At 38.4% G+C, this 18,047-nt stretch overlaps 1 protein-coding gene across 4 annotated transcripts in view; it reads right to left on the bottom strand.

Moving 5' to 3' along the window:
* Positions 1–18,047, bottom strand: part of LOC148953039 (sulfide:quinone oxidoreductase, mitochondrial-like) — a 127,511-nt gene that overhangs the window by 106,773 nt on the left and 2,691 nt on the right. For all 4 annotated transcript variants that reach the window (XM_089088247.1, XM_089088250.1, XM_089088249.1 and 1 more), the window contains exon 2: positions 3,171–3,421. In XM_089088247.1, coding sequence (XP_088944373.1) covers positions 3,171–3,178 — 8 coding nt within the window. In that variant the 5' untranslated portion in view covers positions 3,179–3,421. The remainder of the gene's footprint in view (positions 1–3,170; positions 3,422–18,047) is intronic.

Raw genomic sequence — 18,047 nt, 5'->3', positions numbered from 1 at the left:
GTAACGTTTATTGTAGTCTAAAAATATTTTTGGATTATTTTAAAATTTGTTTTATTCCAATTAGGGCCAAACCAATTAGAATCACGACACCATACGCATTAGATTACCGTAAGAGAAGAAGTCTTCACTACTTATGACAATGCGGTTAAGGTTCTTGTCCTCGAATCGCTTTTTAAACGCCGTCAGAGACTTATTTGCCTGTTCGGCCATTTCCTGCTCCGTAGCAGCAAACACAGGACGATCCTGCCCCCGCTGGCCCCCGTTACGTCCCGTACCCGCAGAAAATACAAGCTTCAAGTGACATGCCGTACGACTCGCTACCAGGATTCCTTTGTCCCCTTTTTTACAGACATGTTCAACAAATCCTAAGAAAATTAATATGGTTTTGTTTATTTTTTGTTGTATTTGTTATTTAACTTTGTCGTATTTGTAAAAAACCTCGGTATTAGTGCTTTTAGTGCTAAAAAGAGTAAGTTTAGTAAAATATGTCTAAATCTGTCTATGTCTATGTCCTAATTGAGCCGCAAAGACCGGATGGTACTTAAGTCAAGCATGTAATTTTTGGATTGCCTCTTGCTTACAATGATACAATTCATGGTCAGCGCCATCTCAAAGCACCGCATAATTTCAGTTCTGCTGAAGTTTGGGAAGATTTTCGTTTTACAGCAGTTAATCAGATCCATCAGATTTCTAGTGGCACTCTGCGTGAGCAACTTCCTAAATGATACAATGAGCTGTGGTATTATATACCTCTATTTTACGGCTTTTGCTGCCTATTTGCTAAAGTTCATCTGAGCCTTCCGAAAACGGCTAGGCTATTATTGCATGATACTCTTTTGTTAATTCATTTGTCGTCTTTTGATGGGGAAAAGACTGAATCGAATTGAACTTACTTAGCGACTTAATCGACTGAAGACTGAATCGACTTAGCATTTTCTAAAATAGTTTTCAAAGCAGTGGTAAATTTGAAATCGCTACAAATCTGCAAAATATATTGGCAAAAGAAGGAACAGACTGCATTGATTTTGACTTGTTTAAGCTTTTATCTGAAACAGCAAATGACTGAAGGAATTTTCTTACCCACAATGTCCAAATTCTACCTTTACTCTTTTGTAATACTTTAAATTTTTTTTTCTTGATATTCCAAATTTGCTTCTGGGTGCTTTCTCTGCTAAACTTCCATCTGCTTAGCAACTGTTTCTTCCGCAGTCTCTCGAAGGGGCAAATATCTTAGATATACTATGGGAAAAAGAGTACATCACCCCCATCAAGAAAAAAAATGGCAAAGAATGGGTTCGATGGTATTCTTCATTTACTCCAACTCTCCTTTTTCAAGGAAATAAGAAAAATTGTCTGACTGATCTTCTAGCAAAACAAATTACGATCCGATTGGTCTCCAGTAGTTTTGTAATCTACAACAAACTTCCACCTCTCACAACTTTGCAAGCCCTCTTTACGCATTCTATGTAAAGCTGGAAGCCCCCACTACGTGACAAACCTCATTCTTGTTAACGTTAAGAAAGGCTTTTATTCGATGGATCACGACATTCTAATCAATAACCTACTACAGAAATTTCTTATTGAGCTTGTATTAGTCAAGCTTGTTCTTTAATTTTTATCCAGCTTCTAGAGTCTATTGAATACATAAACAATAGCTCTGATCCTTTGCCTTTTCTTCAGGAGGTTACCTATTTCCCTAGGAGTCCTTTAAGGTGTTCTTCTCACCCACCCAAACTTGCAGGCAAGTTTTTTTGTCATTATTAACAAGCTGGAAAGTGACATTCTTTGCAGATGGAAATATGCTGATAATTTTACTACATTAGAGGCATGCAAAAAGATTTTAAAAAGATTGAAAAGGGCATCAGTGTCAAAACTTCTTTAACTTATGTAACATTGAATGACACTTCTAATGACGCTATTAGTCAACACAATCAACACAATCAACTTCTAGAGTGGTATTTCTCGCTAGTTTAGTTCTATTTTGGATTTGGTTTCCGTTGCTGATGTTAAAATCCTTGGTGTTTCTCTCTCGTCTAATCTCAGATAGAATAAACGCATTATTATCATTATTAAGCAAGGACAATATTATCTCCAGCCTCTTCGGATCTCCAGTTTGCAAATCATTCTTACTACCCTTTTTATTAGAATATAGATATCCTGTCTGGCAATTCTTTTTCATTGGGGAGATTAGCGATCATGATCGTAACGAGTAAACCCGAAAATAAGTCATAAACATTATTCTTAATTTATTTACCCCTACTTTTATTGGCTTAAACATACTATTGTTATTCTTCTAGCAGAAAGGCAGCACACCGTATGGTTAGATTTTGGTCTTAAAGCCCACGTAAAAACACGAACATTAGCTAGCTCATGTATAGAAGTAGTTTATACCAGGAAGTTCATATATTGTAGAAGCTTAACGGCAGGCTCTACCAAAAGTGTTAAAACCAATGATAAGACTCCCCTTTTGTAATACCTTGGTCCTGTTTTTTATGTTAGTTTTATCCAACTTGGACAAAATGTCCCAGTTGGTAAAAAATTCCACCACTTTTTATTGTTATTTTTATTATTTTATGACATAACTTTAGGACGCTTTTTCATGACGTTACTTTACTACTTTTATTCTTGACATTAACTTGTATCCCATTTAATTAATCCACTTAATCTTTTATGGCAACTTTTGTTTCTTTTTCCACCGTCTATTGTTCTGACAATCGAAGCGCAAATTTGGCATTTTTTTTTACACTGTGAAAGTTACTTTACCAATAAGTCTCCATATAAATTCTAGATAGCTTTAAAGTAAGGAGACAGCTATTTCCCGGTGATTCCACATGTATTCACAAATCGAGAGGACGCAAACAATAAAAAAAAACACAACTCTTTCACCGTTGTATTTCTCCTCCTAGCCCAACCCAACTTATTTTTACTAACAACAACATTTAAACTTGGCAAGGGCTGAACAAACCGAACATCCTCCCAATAATGATGATTGGGAGTCATCGTCCAAATCAACGTAAAAAAGTATGGCGATGGTAATTTAAATAATAACAATATTTAAGACCTGCTCGGTAGTATCCGGAAAAATGTGATATCACAACAGCTTAATTTAGGTATTAGTAAAATCCGCACAGTAAATACCATTAACAAAATCTTAAAGAAGAAAGACTTACCTTTTCATAACCAGAAAATTTTTCTTAATTTCAGTTTGAAAATTCAGTGATAAGGTCCAATATAAACTCGAATTTTCCTTTTGCGTTTTGTTTATTTAATTGTAATAATGTTAGGTTATATGTTCTTTCACATCAAGTAACTATATTTTTACTGTTAAGTGGGGTTCCAAAGCCTCTTCTGTTTACTCCAATATTGTTTTTGAGGTATTCTGCTGATTTCTTTTTTACTTGCTTGTCGGTAGTTTAGTCACCTAAAAATAAATGCATAGATTTTCTTTTTGAATCCACCTTTTTAATTCAAATTACCCGAGCTTTAAAAAACTTGTATCCGGTCTCAAATGAACTTGAGGAATTACAGCGTGGCGAATGTGGTCCAAACGTCTCAAGGTCATTTTAACAAAGTATTAAATAAAAAAAAACAAGTTTTTTTAACTGAAAGTAGTGAGCGACATTAAAACTTAAAACGAACAGAAATTGTTCCGTCTATGAAAGGGGTTGTCCCCTCCTCAACGCCTCGCTCTTTACGCTAAAGTTTTTTATTGTTTAAAAAAATAGAGTTGTGAGAAAGTCAAACTTTAGCGTAAAGAGCAAGGCGTTGAGGAGGGGACAACCCATTTCATAAACGGAATAATTTCTGTTCATTTTAAGTTGTAATTTCACTCCTTATTTTCAGTTAAAAAAACTTGTTTTTTTTATTTAATTTATGAACGTTTTTGAATAAATGCAGGTTTTGATCTTGGCTCACAGTACATGAATAATTAAAACAAAATTTTCATATTAATTTACTTTTATTTGGTTAAATGGCTTTCTCGAAACTCGTTTCATTTTATTTACGAACGTTTTTATTAGTAATAAATATACAGAACTTACGAATGAACTTAGGTAACGAACCTCTATATTCATATATTTTTAATACATACATTAGGGGGTTCGCTCCCTAGTCAATATCTTGCTCTGTAAGCGAAAGTTCAAATTTTGTTCCAATTCTTTAAAAATGACCGCTTAATCACAAAGGCCGTTAATTAGAATAAATAGCTCTTATGAAAGTACTAAGAAATCTCTGGCTTAAAGAGTGAGGTATTGACAAGGGAGGAACCCAATCATATATGTAATATTTTCTGTTCGCTTAAAGTTTTGATGTTGCTGCTGTTGCAGTTGAAAAACTTGTTTTTTATATTTAATTTCTGATCTTTTTTTAAATAATGCTGGGAAGTCCGGCGTCCCCTTCATAGCAATGTCCCTTCCCCCATTAAAATTTCCTTCATGGAAAGATCCTCCTGCATACCCCCCGACCCCCGGCACGTGCGCAGGAATTTGTTTCGGGGGGGGGGCAGATCCTTCAAACCCATTATTCTGTGAGAAAAATCAGAAAATTATGGGAAAATGAAAAAAATCGTGAGATTTCGGGGTGGGCCTGGGCCCAGAGGCCCCCCCCCTGCGTACGTCCCTGCCCGACCCCCCCCACTACCTGGAAAAATCTCCCCTGAAAACGTCTGTACTGTATACTTCCCAATAACCAATACATGTTAACATTGGGTAAAGTTCATAACTTTCAGCCCTCCTCCCGAAAACTTCGGGGGATTAAGTCATCCTAAAAGACATACTTATAATATTTTCGAACATGCTGAACAAAATGGCTATCTAAAAATTTTGATCAGGTGACTTTGGGAAAAAATGAGCGTGGGAGGAAGCCTAGTTGCCCTCCATTTTTTTGTCACTTAAAAAGGGCACTAGAAATTTTAATTTCCATTCCAATGAGCCCTCTCACGACATTCTAGGACCACTGGGTCGATACGATCACCCCTGGGAAAAAAAATTAAATAAACACGCACCCGTGATCTTTCTTCTGGAAAAAAATGCAAAATTACACATTTTTGTAGATAAGAGCTTTAAACCTCTACAGTAGGGTTCTCTGATACGCGGAATATGATGGTGTGATTTTCATTCAGGTTCTATAGCTTTTAGGGGGTCTTTTCCACTTTTTGCGAAAATCAGCCAAATTTTCTCAGGCGTGTAACTTTTGATAACTTTTGATTGGTTTAATCAAGGATTAAACTTGATGAAACTTATATATTTAAAATCAGCATAAGAATCCAATTCTTTTGATGTATCTATTTGTATCAAAATACCGTTGTCTAGAGTTTCGGTTACCATTGAGCCGGGTCCCAATAACCAATACTATATGTTAACATTGGGTAAAGTTCATAACTTTCAGCCTTCCTCCTGGGGGCTTCTAGGGATTAAGTCATCCCAAATGACATCGTTGTAATATTTTCGACCATTCTGAACAAAATTGCTATCTCAAAATTTTGATCGGGTGTCTTTGGGAAAAAAATGAGCGTGGGAGGGGGCCTATTTGCCCTCCATTTTTTGGTCGATTAAAAAGGGCACTAGAACTTTTAGTTTCCGTTCCGATGTGCCCTCATGCGATATCCTAGGACCAATGGGTCGATACGATCACTCCTTAAAAAAAAAAAAAAAATACGCATCCGTGATCTTTCTTCTGGCAAAAAATGGAAAATTCCACATTTTTGTAGATTTGATTTGTATATTTTCATTAAGGTTATATAACTTTTAGGAGGTCTTTCCCCCTTTTTTCGAAAATCAGCCAAATTTTCTCAGGCGCGTAACTTTTTATAGGTAAAATTAAACTTGATGAAACTTATATATTTGAAATCAGCATTACAATCTCATTCTTTTGATGCATCTATTGGTATCAATATTCCGTTTTTTAGAGTTTCGGTTACTATTGAGCCGGGTCGCTCCTTACTTACAGTTCGTTACTACGAACTGTTTGATCCATTCAGTCTAGCTATTTTTGACCATTGCGCTTGCCCACTGTGAAAATTTCCGTAACTGTACCGAGCATCTCAAATTGCAACAGACGGTCCCATGAAATTCTGATTTTTTTTTTTGTAAACAAAATAGACTACGTTTTCTTAAGTTTTCTCTTCAAGTTTTACATAGTTTTCAATGAGCTTTGAATGAAAGCTTGGCTTTTCACAGATATACTAAATTTGACTATAAGTTTATCCATTTATCTGTGATGGAGGACTAAGAATAAACAGGCGGATTTATATGTAAGGTGAAAAAACATACTTGTTCTTTATTTTCTCATCAATTAATTTGTAGTATTCAATGAGTACCAGGTTTCAGATAGAATGAAAGGGTAGCTTTTCATATATACACATCTTTACTATAGGTTGCCCCCTTTCCCCCATGGATAAAAACAAACCACTATAATGTCAGAATACAGAAAAAATTCAAATGCTCCTACAAACAACTTACAACAATTCTTAATTAGCCATCGATGGTTCAATGGTAAAATGTTCGCCTGACACACGGGTGTCTAGCGTTACATTCCCATGCAGTAAATTTTTAAAACTTATTTCGAAGGTTCAAACAGTTATTATTTAAGCAGCTAAAATTATTGTAATGAAATTAGGAGAGAAAGGGGAGGTTAATGAACCAAATATGGCTCTATACTATCTGGAAAGAAAACTTTTTTTTTAAATTGGATTTATTTGGCATTATGAACCAAATGTTGATGAAAAATCATCCCAAAAACACCACAGGAAATATAACATTAGCGATGTCTGTTTATCCAAAGACCAATAACAAACAAATGGCTAAACCCATGGTCAAAATTTGTATATCTATGAAGAGCCGAGCTTTCATTCTATCTGAGGCTTGACACCCATTGAAAATTATAAAGTAAACGAAGAGAAAGGTGAGAAAAAGCATGTTTGTCACCTTACATATAAGTGTGTCTGTTTATTTTTGGTCGTTAATTGCAGAGAGATGGCTAAACTTATTGTTAAAATTAATACCTATGAAAAACCAAGCCTTCAGTTTATCTAAATCCTGAAACCCCATTGAAAACTATAAAGAACTGGATGAGAAAAGAAAGAAAAAGTATGTTTATTAGCCAATCAAAAATTAGGATTTCATATGACCGATGGTTCCAATGTTGGGACGTTTGGCACAGTTTCTAAAAATCTTCACAAGGTGCAAACGCACTGGTAAAAAAATAAAGAGATCGAGAGGTTACTCAAATGAGACCTGTGGGCCACATTTACCATCAAGGAGGCACATTTGTGCCTCTTTAAAGAGGCAACCCACCACAATGTTTAGCAATTTCCGGTCCTAGCGGTCGCAGAGAGTCGGCGGTGATTGCATTTTGTAGCCTAAGCTCAAACTAAGAAACATGCAAAATTTCACCCCCCTTCGACTTTATCTTCATGGGGGAAAGTGGGCTAGAAGTTTCAACCCACGCACCACAGCTCCCCTTTAACGTTGTCCGATCGGGCAACGAATTTAGAGGATAAGCTTTCCTTTAGCCTGGGAGCTTATCCTCAAAATTTCAGCTCAATCTGATCACGCCTTCTCTGTTTTCCAAAAACCAAATATCAAGTTGTTTTTTTTATCAGCCACGCCTACAGGCCACAGTTGGCAACGGATCCGGGTGAATGAGGACTCATTCGAAGCGGAATTTGACCTGTTAGGGTCTTTTGATATTTTCAGACCAAAAAAATTATCCCCCGAATTTACATTTACGAAAAACCTCGTTTTCCTATAAGAGCCCATGTTAATTTTGAAATTCCTAAAAGCATAGTATTTCATTATTAAATTAGATCAAAATAGTCCTCTTAACCTGACAAAACCGACTGCAAGCTTCCAAAAATTCCAGCTCTTTCCCAGAAGTTTTTTTTGTCAAAAAACGAAAATCTTACTTTGTATATACTTGCGTCGAAAATAGATTGCAGAGACTAAAAATAATTTACCAATAGTCTCTGATAGTACAGTGGTCACTATTCCTGTCTGTCATATGGAAGACCCGGGTTCGATTCACCGTCAGAGTAAATTTTTTATATAGTGAATTTAAAATAGTATCTCTTAAATTTAAAGTTTAAAAAAGAAACGCAGTTTCTTTTTTAAATCCAATCTATTAAATCCTTCGGCTCAACAGGCGTCTCCAGAAGAATATCACAGTCGGCCTTCATTTTACAGGTAAGTCTCCACTGCTTTGATAACATTCCGTATACCCTCATGCTCGAAGAAAAGTTGAAAAAAGAAAATCTTACTGTGCATTTGATTTGAGTATTCAGGAATTAAAAGCCTTAACACAAGAATCTTCAAAAGCGGGGGTTTGGGGGCGGCAGCCCCCATCTTTAAATCCTGACACGATCAGCTAACAGGTAGTCAAGTTAGTTAGTCAATGAGGGGGGGGAGGCGGGGGACACCCCCCCCCCCCTAATATTTTCGGTGACTTGGTAAAAAATTGAGTCGGTAAAACCGCGGCACGAAGCGCTGCGGTTTTACGGACTTAATTTTTGAAATAAATAAATGAGATGAATGAAATTACTGAAAGAAGATGAAAACACTGGCGTGACATCCACTGAAATCTAGATCCTCCCTAAATCTCGAAAACTTCGGTGTCAGTTGGTAAATGAGATGATTTTACCGACTCAATTTTTAGATTTGATTGAAAGGGGCTACTATCTCGACTTCATTCAGTAATTCAGAAAAATCGACCGGAAACAATGGATGACTTCGATGAAAATTTATTTGGTAGCAGCTTGTTGAAAACTTCCGGCTTGTTAATTATCGGGGTTCAGTTCAGTTTCATGATTGATTTCAATTGCAAAGAACATATTAGCAATAAAAAAATATGTCAAGTTTAAGGACAAATCGGGTGAAAATAAAGTGCTTGGCGTGTAAGAATATTTTCGATAAGGATTACCGTAAGCAGCATAACGCCAGTTTTCATAAAAATGAACCTGAGCCGAAATGGATCCTAGCGACCGAGCAGGTAGTGACTAACCCATTTGCTGCATCAGCTCCAAAGAAAATGAAATTGGCAGTTCATTCCAACGGAGGAAAAGGTAAGACATAGCCTATACAATTAAATTGTTCACTACGAATCGACCAGTGGGTAGGCTGTACACATAGCCAACACAATTCCACTTGACTAGCGCAGTGATTTACATTAAAATGTTAATACTGGGCAGGGGTGTAATGTGCTATAGGGCAGGGGGGGGCAACTGTCCCCCCAGACCCCAGTTTGCCCCCCCCCCCCCACCTTGATGTTTGCCCTCCCCCAGCTGGAATTTAGCGTTTTTGAAAATCTCGCCAAAACCAAGATACGCCTATATAAGTCAAGCATCTACAGAAATAGATCAGTTTTCTTTAGCATACCTTTGCCTTTATGATAAGATTGGAAAACGAAAGCCTTTTTAAATAGAGTATAGTCGGCATGTTTATGATTTTTGAAGCACATTTTGTTGTCCGCTCCCAAAGGAAAAGGGCAAGTGACAGCCTTGGCCAGGGGCGTTTCTAAAGGGGGAACTCCCCCCTAAAGGTCCCGAGAAAGGACGTTTGTCGGGCGAAGCCCCTGAAAATGCTGCTTCAGACCATCCAATTATTTTGCCTATTGGCAAATAAGCAATAAAACAAAATGAAAATATTCTTGAACTGAATTTATAAAAACCTTGACCCTTTGTGGCAAACTATTACAGTTAAATTATTGAAGCTTTCTCCACTTCGCAGCAGAAATCTTTGTTTTCATACCATTTGCTTGCCATCATTATATAGAAACGTTAAATGATCCAAGCCTGTTTTTTTTTTTATAGAAATTCGTCGGTGCAATGTCAATTTTTGTCGGCACACTTTCGTCGTCCCCACCGCTAAAGGAAAATTGCTAGCAACACCCCTGGCCCTGGCTACAACTAGAAGTATTTGAGACAAGAGTATAACTTTATTTAGCAACCGAGCGTCAATCCCCCCCCCTGAAATCCTGGACCTGCCACTGTTTCTAAGTTGTAAATATAATAGAAAATTAATTTTTTTGTGGTTAATTTGATAATTTTCCGCAATGACGTGGCAACATTTTTGGGGTGAATGAATATTTTTATAAACTTTTAGCTTTTAGTATTTTTATACTTTTAATATTTTTATACTTTTAGCTGATGATGGTGTGGCGTTATCAGCCGTATCCGTAGAGCCGTCAAAATCGATGACCGATAAAGATCCCTTAGGAACCAAAGTCGAACTTTCCATTGTTGAAGATATGATAAAAGTAAATGCAGAAATAATAAAAGAAGTTTAAGATATAGCTTCGTTGGGTGAATCAGAGACGCTAGCACCTTTACCGAAACAAGATTGTCCAGTACAGCCTGTAAAGACAAACTTCAACGAAAACATTAGTGTAAGTGAACAATCTCTTAGTGACACAAGAAAGTCAAGCGTTAGTGTGTCGGAGGACAACGAAGAGCTACTTACAAAGTGCCTGGCCTTGATAGATGTTGCGTATGATTTAATTGGTGAGTGCCGAGCAAAGTTTCGCTTTGACAGTGCCTTGGGCAATAAAATAAAAAATCTCGCAATCGATACTGCCAGTATGTGTGAATTTGTAGGTGAAAGCTTAAAAGAACGAAGTTTTGTCAGCAGCTATAATCGAAGCTGAAACTCACAAGAGCATGACTTTCAAAAATCTGCCTCTTGATTGTCGTGTCGATCATGATCCTGGAAAGCGACCAGTCCCACTTAAAGAGCATCAGAAACGATATTTAATTACAATGGGTCCTAACCAGCCATATCTAGCAGCTTTTCCGGCGCAGAAAAACGCATCGATAGGCACCAGACATCAGAAGAGAATGAACGTTGGTTGGTACAAAAAGTACAGGTACCTTGAGTATAGCATCAGCAAGGACCGAATCTATTGCTTTGCATGCATGTTGTTTTCTTCTGGACCAAAACGCGAAAAGGCAGAAGATATATTGGTTAAAAGTGGACTGTGGTCTTGGAACAAGATGATGATTCAAGCGGAAGGAACATTTTGAAAGCGCCGCTCATCAGTCAGCAGTCATTGACATGGCGGTTTATAGCAAACTCGAATTTGGCATTGAAAAAATGTTTAATGAACATACTAAGGCCTTGAAAAGGCAAAAAGAAAAGGAAGCAATTGAAAACCGACGAGGGTGAAGTTCCTAATGGACATAGCAAAGACACTGGGAAAATAACAGATACCCCTTCGTGATGCGGCTGATGCCAGTGATGGAAACTTTCGTCAAATTGTAAACCTAGTTGCTCGCTGTGATCTACATTTCAGTGATTGGTTGCGTGAAAGAACAATGAAGAAGAACACAGTAGACTACCTTAGCGGTGTCTCGCAAAACCAATTCCTTGAGGTACTGGGTACCGAAATTAAGCGCATGATTGTAACTGCTGTGAATGCTAGTGGCGCATATTCAATTATCGCAGATACCACGCCGGACTGCGCACACGAAGAAAGACTTGTGATTTGCGTCAGGTTTGCTGGTTCTGCTGGCACCGTCCAAGAGAGACGTTTAGCCACTGAACCAGTTGAATAAAGAAAAGGGAAAGAAACTGCCGATAAAATCCTAGAAGTCTTAGAAAAGGAAGGAGTAAGCAAAGAGGCGCTCATGTACCAAAGTTATGATTATGCGAGCAACATGTCTAGTGGTCTTCAGGGGGTCCAGGCACATATATCAGCCAAAGTGGGAAGGGAATTACTCTATATTCGCTGCATGGCTCATAGAGAAAATCTTATTGTGGAACACGCCTGCAGTAGCAGTTGCATAGTTCAAAAAATATTTCAAATCTTGTAGGAGCTCTATGTCTTCTTTACTGGTGGAACGAAACGAGTTATAGCTTACAAACGAGCACTTGAGAGAGCTGAGTCGATACTCCAGCTAAGAAATCTGTCAATGACAAGATGCACGTCCAGGTCCGAGAGCTTGACAGCGTTGTGGGCCAGCTTCAACACCATTTTTGAAGTCCTTGAAGAGCGAATAGAACAAGATGAGGACAAAATTATAAAAGAAAAAGCTCGAGCTCTGCATCGCCACATTACTTGCTTTGATTTTATTGTTACACTTATGTTCATACGCCAAGTCATGTTCAGGACAAAGGTTCTTGCAGAAAAGCTGCAGGATGAACAGCTCGATCTGATGACTGCAAATACAAAACTCTGGTCAACACGTGACATCTTAGATGCTCTCCTCCAAGATACGGCTCAGATAGAGAAGCAAATTGAGGCATCAAAATTAGCAGCAGAAGAATTTGGTTCAATAGCTGAAGACGAGTTCCGACTTAAGCACCGTCCTTGACGTCCACCTTCTCGTTATTCAGAGGTGATTCCTAATTCTGAAGCCGACATGTTAGATGACTGGAAATCGTTTTATATTAAGGAGCTCTCCGGTATCCTCAGAATCCTTGTGAACGGCTTGGACGATGCAATCCATGACAACTCCTCTTTTATAGAGCCAGCGTACCAGTGTCTATTGGGCAAAATGGACGACAGCTATGAAAGCCTTTCGGACGTAGCGAAGGTGTTTCCGGGAAAACGCATAGACCCCGTAGAACTTGTATTACAGCTTGAGGCCTTCAAATGTTTTTTGATGAGCACTGAGGTCGAAAGCAGTAAAGCCATTGGTCAGACCGTTTTGAGGCTCGATTCAAAGAAATTTATGCTGTCAAGACAATATTACCAACTCTCTGGTCAGTTTACCAGTGGATCGCAACAGCGCCACCAATTGCAGCAACGGCAGAAAGAAGTTTCAGCAAACTGAAATTGGTTATGACACGCTTACGTGCAACAATGGATCACGACCGTTTGGATCATCTCCTCATGATGTGCTGCGAGACTGACGTTTCTGACGAGCTGAAACTTGACAAATTGCTAGAAGTCTGGTTGCCTCCCAAGCCAAGACGGTTGGCTTTTTAATTCAAGTTAGTTTTTTTTTTCATTCCGACTCTTTTTATATATACTAATTGAAATTCTAAATTTCTTACTTTGGCTTATATAAATCATAATATCATCATACCTCTCCTCATCAATTGCTTTATTCCACATGAAAAGAGCAAAATCGTTCGCTATATCAAAGGATAGTATAGCCTATTAAAGAGTTCCTATTATAGCGATTCGGTATTAACACAAAGCACAAGAAGTTAAACTCAAGTTTTTTCTAATTATTAACAAAATAAAAAAAGTCGGTAAAAATGACCAGCCAGTCGGTAAAATCTATGGGCCCTCCCCCCCTCCAAACATTTTGGCTAGCAACGCCCCTGGTAATAGTAGTAGAAGAAGCAGCAGCGGTAGCAGTAGCAGTATCAGCAGTAGTAGCAGGTTCGTTCAACACCCCTCTCATTACGCCCTGAAAGTTTCAACTTAATATTTTAAGTTGTTCCTCAGAAATTGCTCATACAACCTTTTAGCAGCCTGAGTGCATTTAGTGTTTTTGATTTAGTTCAATATACCTCTAAATATTCCTTGAAATTCTCACCTTAATACCATTGGCCTCACTAGTAGTAACAGCAATAGTGTGAACAAAGTGCTTTTTGGTTTGTTCAAAATTCGCCCAAAATATACCCTGAAAGCTTCAACTTAGGGCTCTGAACCGTTTCTGAGACACTGCTGCTACACCTTTTTGACAATCTACATGCTCATAGTGCGTCTTAATTTAGTTCAATGTCCCCTAAACGTTCCCAGAAAGCTTCACCTTAATAGCCTTAGATTCAATAGTAGCAATAATTGTAGCAACAATCTACATGCTCATAGTGCGTCTTGATTTAGTTCAATGTCCCCTAAACGTTCCCAGAAAGCTTCACCTTAATAGCCTTAGATTCAATAGTAGCAATAATTGTAGAAGTAGTAGCATTAGTGGCAGTATGCACATAGTACCTTTTGTTTTTTCTATATCCCCCTCAAAACATGTTGAAAGTTTCAACTCAATACCCTAAACAGTTCCTGGGACATTGCTGACACGCCCTTTCGACAATCTGAATGCAAAAAGTGTGTTTTGGTTTAGTTCAACATCCTCTCAAGACTCCCTGAAATTTTTACCTTAATACCCTTTGGTATATACCCATTTGTTGGATATTTGGGTAGCAATAGCTTATATCAGGTAATAGACCAACCGACCCGGTATGAAAATAACCAAATGCCATCCCTACTAGATTTGACAATCACTAACAACCAAGGATTGTTAGTGAACACCGAGTACTTCCCCCTTATTGGTGCCAGCGACCACGTCTGTATCTGCCATGACTTGCTGCTTAGTCAACAGAAAAACCAATTGCACTAAACAAACTTACACCAACTACAGCAAAATTAGGGATATAATACGGGCAGTAACTTATTTTGTGGAAAACATTTTTTTTAATTAATTTCTGTTCCTTTTATATTGACATAGTCTTTTCAGAGAAAAAGAAAATAATACTTTAAATCTTTCGGTTTTTTTAAGAATTTATAGTTTGGCCTGATATTTGTTTGCTGGAGAAAAATTTTCAGCAATTTTTAACAGCATACACCCTCTTAGAATCTGGACACAAATTGTAGTGTTTAATTTAGTTTCATAACTCCTCTAGTTGACCGGAAATGAAAAACTTGATACCATTCGCAAAAAAATCTGTTTACTTTCTTTGATAGCTTGGATACACTTACACTATTTTGATTTGGTTAACTTTTAAGAGCAGAAGCAGCCTCAAAAGTTTGAACATAATACCCTCAGTCATTCCTGGGATACTGCTGAGATGCCTTATTGGGAATTAGTATTAACACAGTGCATTTTGATTTAATCTTATGGCAACATTTAGTTTGGAGCCCTTTTTGAAATTTCAATAACAACTTTCTATATAAACTTTATATACCCCCAGAGCATAATGAGAATACTTGTCATGAGGACTCTCGAGGGGTTATCAACGTAAAACATAAGCTTTCAGTAGTGTTCAACTACGTTGAACAGAGTAGATGTAGCACAATTTTGAGTGCACGCGTCTGGAAAAATAATGGACGTGAGAGGGGCGTTAGTCGCTCTCTAATCACTTTCAACTATTAAAAAAGGCACTAGGCCTTTCGATTTCCAATCAAATGAACCCTTTTTGAAATTTCTACAACAACTTTCTATATAAACTTTGTATACCTTCAGGGAACAACTTACAGCCCTTGCACTGAGGGCTCTGAGGGGGCTATCATCCTAAAATACCTAATTGCCAGAACTTCCAACTACGTTGAACAAAAGGGCTATCTGAAAATTTTGATTGGATGGGTTTGGGAAAAAGGTGGGCGTGAGAAGGGCGTTTGTCGCTCTCCAATAACTTTCAACTGCCAAAAAAGGCACAAACCCTTTCGATTTCTAGTTGAATGAGCCCTTTTTAAGTATCTACGCTTTCAATGAAAACCTGATATGCCCCAAGGGCAGAACTTACAACCCTTGCCCTGAGGGCTGTGGGGGGGGGGTGGGTAGTTATCCTTAAGGACCTAATTTCCAAAACTTTCAACTACGTTGAATAAAATGGCTATCGAAAATATTGATTGGATGTGTTTGGAAAAAAGATGGGCGTGATAGGGGGTTTAGTTGCCCTCAAATCGCTTTCTACTATTAAAAAGGGCACTAGCCCTTTGAATTTCCAATCGAATGGGCCCTTTTTCAAGTTTCTACGACAAAATTTCAATAAAAACCTTATATTCTCGCAGGGCATAACTTATAACCCTTGCCCTGAAGACTGTGGGGGGAGTGCCCGGCTCAAAGGTATAATTTCCTGAACTTTAAACTGCGTGGAATAAAATGGCTATCTCAAAATCTTTATTGAATATGTTTGGGAAAATGATGGGCGTGAGACGGGCGTTAGTCGCTCTCCAATCACTTTCAACTATTAAAAAAGGCACTAGCCCTTTCAATTTCCGATTGAATGAGCCCTTTTGAAGTTTCTACGCTTGGGGGAAAGGTGGTCGTGAGAGGCGGGATAGTTGCCCTCCAATCGCTTTTGACTATTTAAAAGGGCACTAGCTTATTGAATTTCCAGTCAAATGAGCCTTTTTTGAAGTTTCTGCGACAACATCTTCTATAAAAAACCTTATATGCCCCCATGGCATAATTTACAACCCTTGCCCTTAGGGCTGTGAAGGACTGTCCTCAAGAACATAATTTCTATCTGGCAATCAACTACGCTGAACAAAATGGTTATCTCAAAATTTTGATTGGATGTGCTTAGGGAAATGGTGGGCTTAAAAGGGGTGTTAGTCGCCTTCCAATTACTTTTGAATATTGAAAAGGGCACAAGTCACTCCAATTGCCGATTGAATGAGCGCTTTTCGAAGTTTCTATGACAAATTCTTCGATACAAAGTGCCCTGCTCAAAAGAAAAAATCGTTCTTATATGCCCGCCCTGATGGTTGTGGGGGAGTGTCCTCCTCTTTACTGAGTCCCCATTCCTTGTCTCGTTCTCGAGTGTCCCCATTCTTTACTTAGGCAGCGCGATCGCGCTGCCTATGATTTATACAACAACTTTCTATATAAACCTTATATGCCCCCAGGGCATAACTTACAGCCCTTGCACTGAGGGCTCTGAGGGAGTTATCATCCTAAAAGACCTAATTTCCAGAACCTTCAACTACGTTGAGCAAAATGGATATCTCAAAATTTTGACTGGATGTGTTATGGAAAATGGTGGGCGTGAGAGGGACGTTAGTTGCTATCCAATCACTTTCAACTATTAAAAAATGCACTAGCCCTTTCAATTTCCATCTGAATGAGCCCTTTTGAAGTTTCTACGACAATGCTTTCAATAAAAACTTTATATGCCCCAGGGTATAATTTACAACCCGTGCACTGAGGGCTCTGAGAGGATTATCATCCTAAAAGACCTAATGTTCAGAAATTTCTAATACGCATAACAAGAAAGATATCTCAAAATCGAACATGAATGTGTTTTGAAATATGGCGGTTGGGATAAGGTCGTTATTCACAACCTAACTACCTAGAGCTATTAAAAAAGGCACTCGCCCTTTCGGTTACCAACGGATAAGACCCTTTTGAAGTTTCTACGACAGCACTTTCAATAAAAACTTTACTTGCCGCCAAGCCATTTCTTACAGCCCTTGCCCTCAGAACTGTGGGGGGAGGGGTTGTCATCCTTAAAGACATAATTTCCAAAACTTTCAACTACGTTGAATAAAATGGCTATCTAAAAATTTTGATTGGATGTGTTTGGGGGAATGAAGGGCGTGGGGGGGGGGGGGGCTAGTTGCACTCCAATCACTTTCGACTAATAAAAAGAGCATTACCTTTTGAATTTCCAATCGAATAAGCCTCTTTTGAAGTTTCTACGACAACGCCTTCTATAAAAACCTTATATGCCCCCATGACATAACTTAAAACCCTTGCCTTAAGGGTTTTGGGGGAGTTTCCTCCTCAAAAATATATTTTCTATCTGGAAATTAACTACGCTGAACAAAATGGCTATCTCAAAATTATTATTGGATGTGTTTGGGGGAATCATGGGCGTGGGGGGGACTAGTTGCCCTCCAATCCTTTTCGACTATTAAAAAGGGCACTAGCCCTTTCAATTTCTAATCAAATAAGCCTGTTTTGAATGAGCCTTTTTGAAGTTTCTACGACAACGCCTTCTTTAAAAACCTTATATGCCCCCCAGGGCATAACTTAAAGCCATTGCCCTGAGGGTTGTGGGGGAGTGTCCTCCTCAAAAACATATTTTCTATATAGAAATCAACTACGCTGAACAAAACACCTATCTCAAAATTTTGATTGGATGTGTTTGGGGGAATGATGGGCGGGGGGGGGGGTGTTTGGGGCTAGTTGCCCTCCAATCACTTTCGACTATTAAAAAAGGCACTAGCCACTCCAATTTCCAATCGAATGAGCGCTTTTCGAAGTTTCTACGACAACTCCTTCGATACGAAGTGCCCGGGTATGGAGGAAAAAAAAACATTGTGCCCACATCGTTCTTTACTTAGGAAGCGCTAGCGCGCTGCCTTTGATATATGAAATGCAAATGCACACACCAATGGCATCGTTTTGCTAGAGCAAGGAATAAACTGAGGCAACTGACTAG

The sequence above is a fragment of the Artemia sp. Qi Xiang Cuo genome, chromosome 4 (assembly GCF_049724085.1).
Source record: "Artemia sp. Qi Xiang Cuo chromosome 4, ASM4972408v1, whole genome shotgun sequence".
Lineage (NCBI taxonomy): Eukaryota > Metazoa > Arthropoda > Branchiopoda > Anostraca > Artemiidae > Artemia > Artemia sp. Qi Xiang Cuo.
Note: the sequence above shows the minus strand (reverse complement) of the source record. Positions and strands in the feature narration are given on the sequence as shown.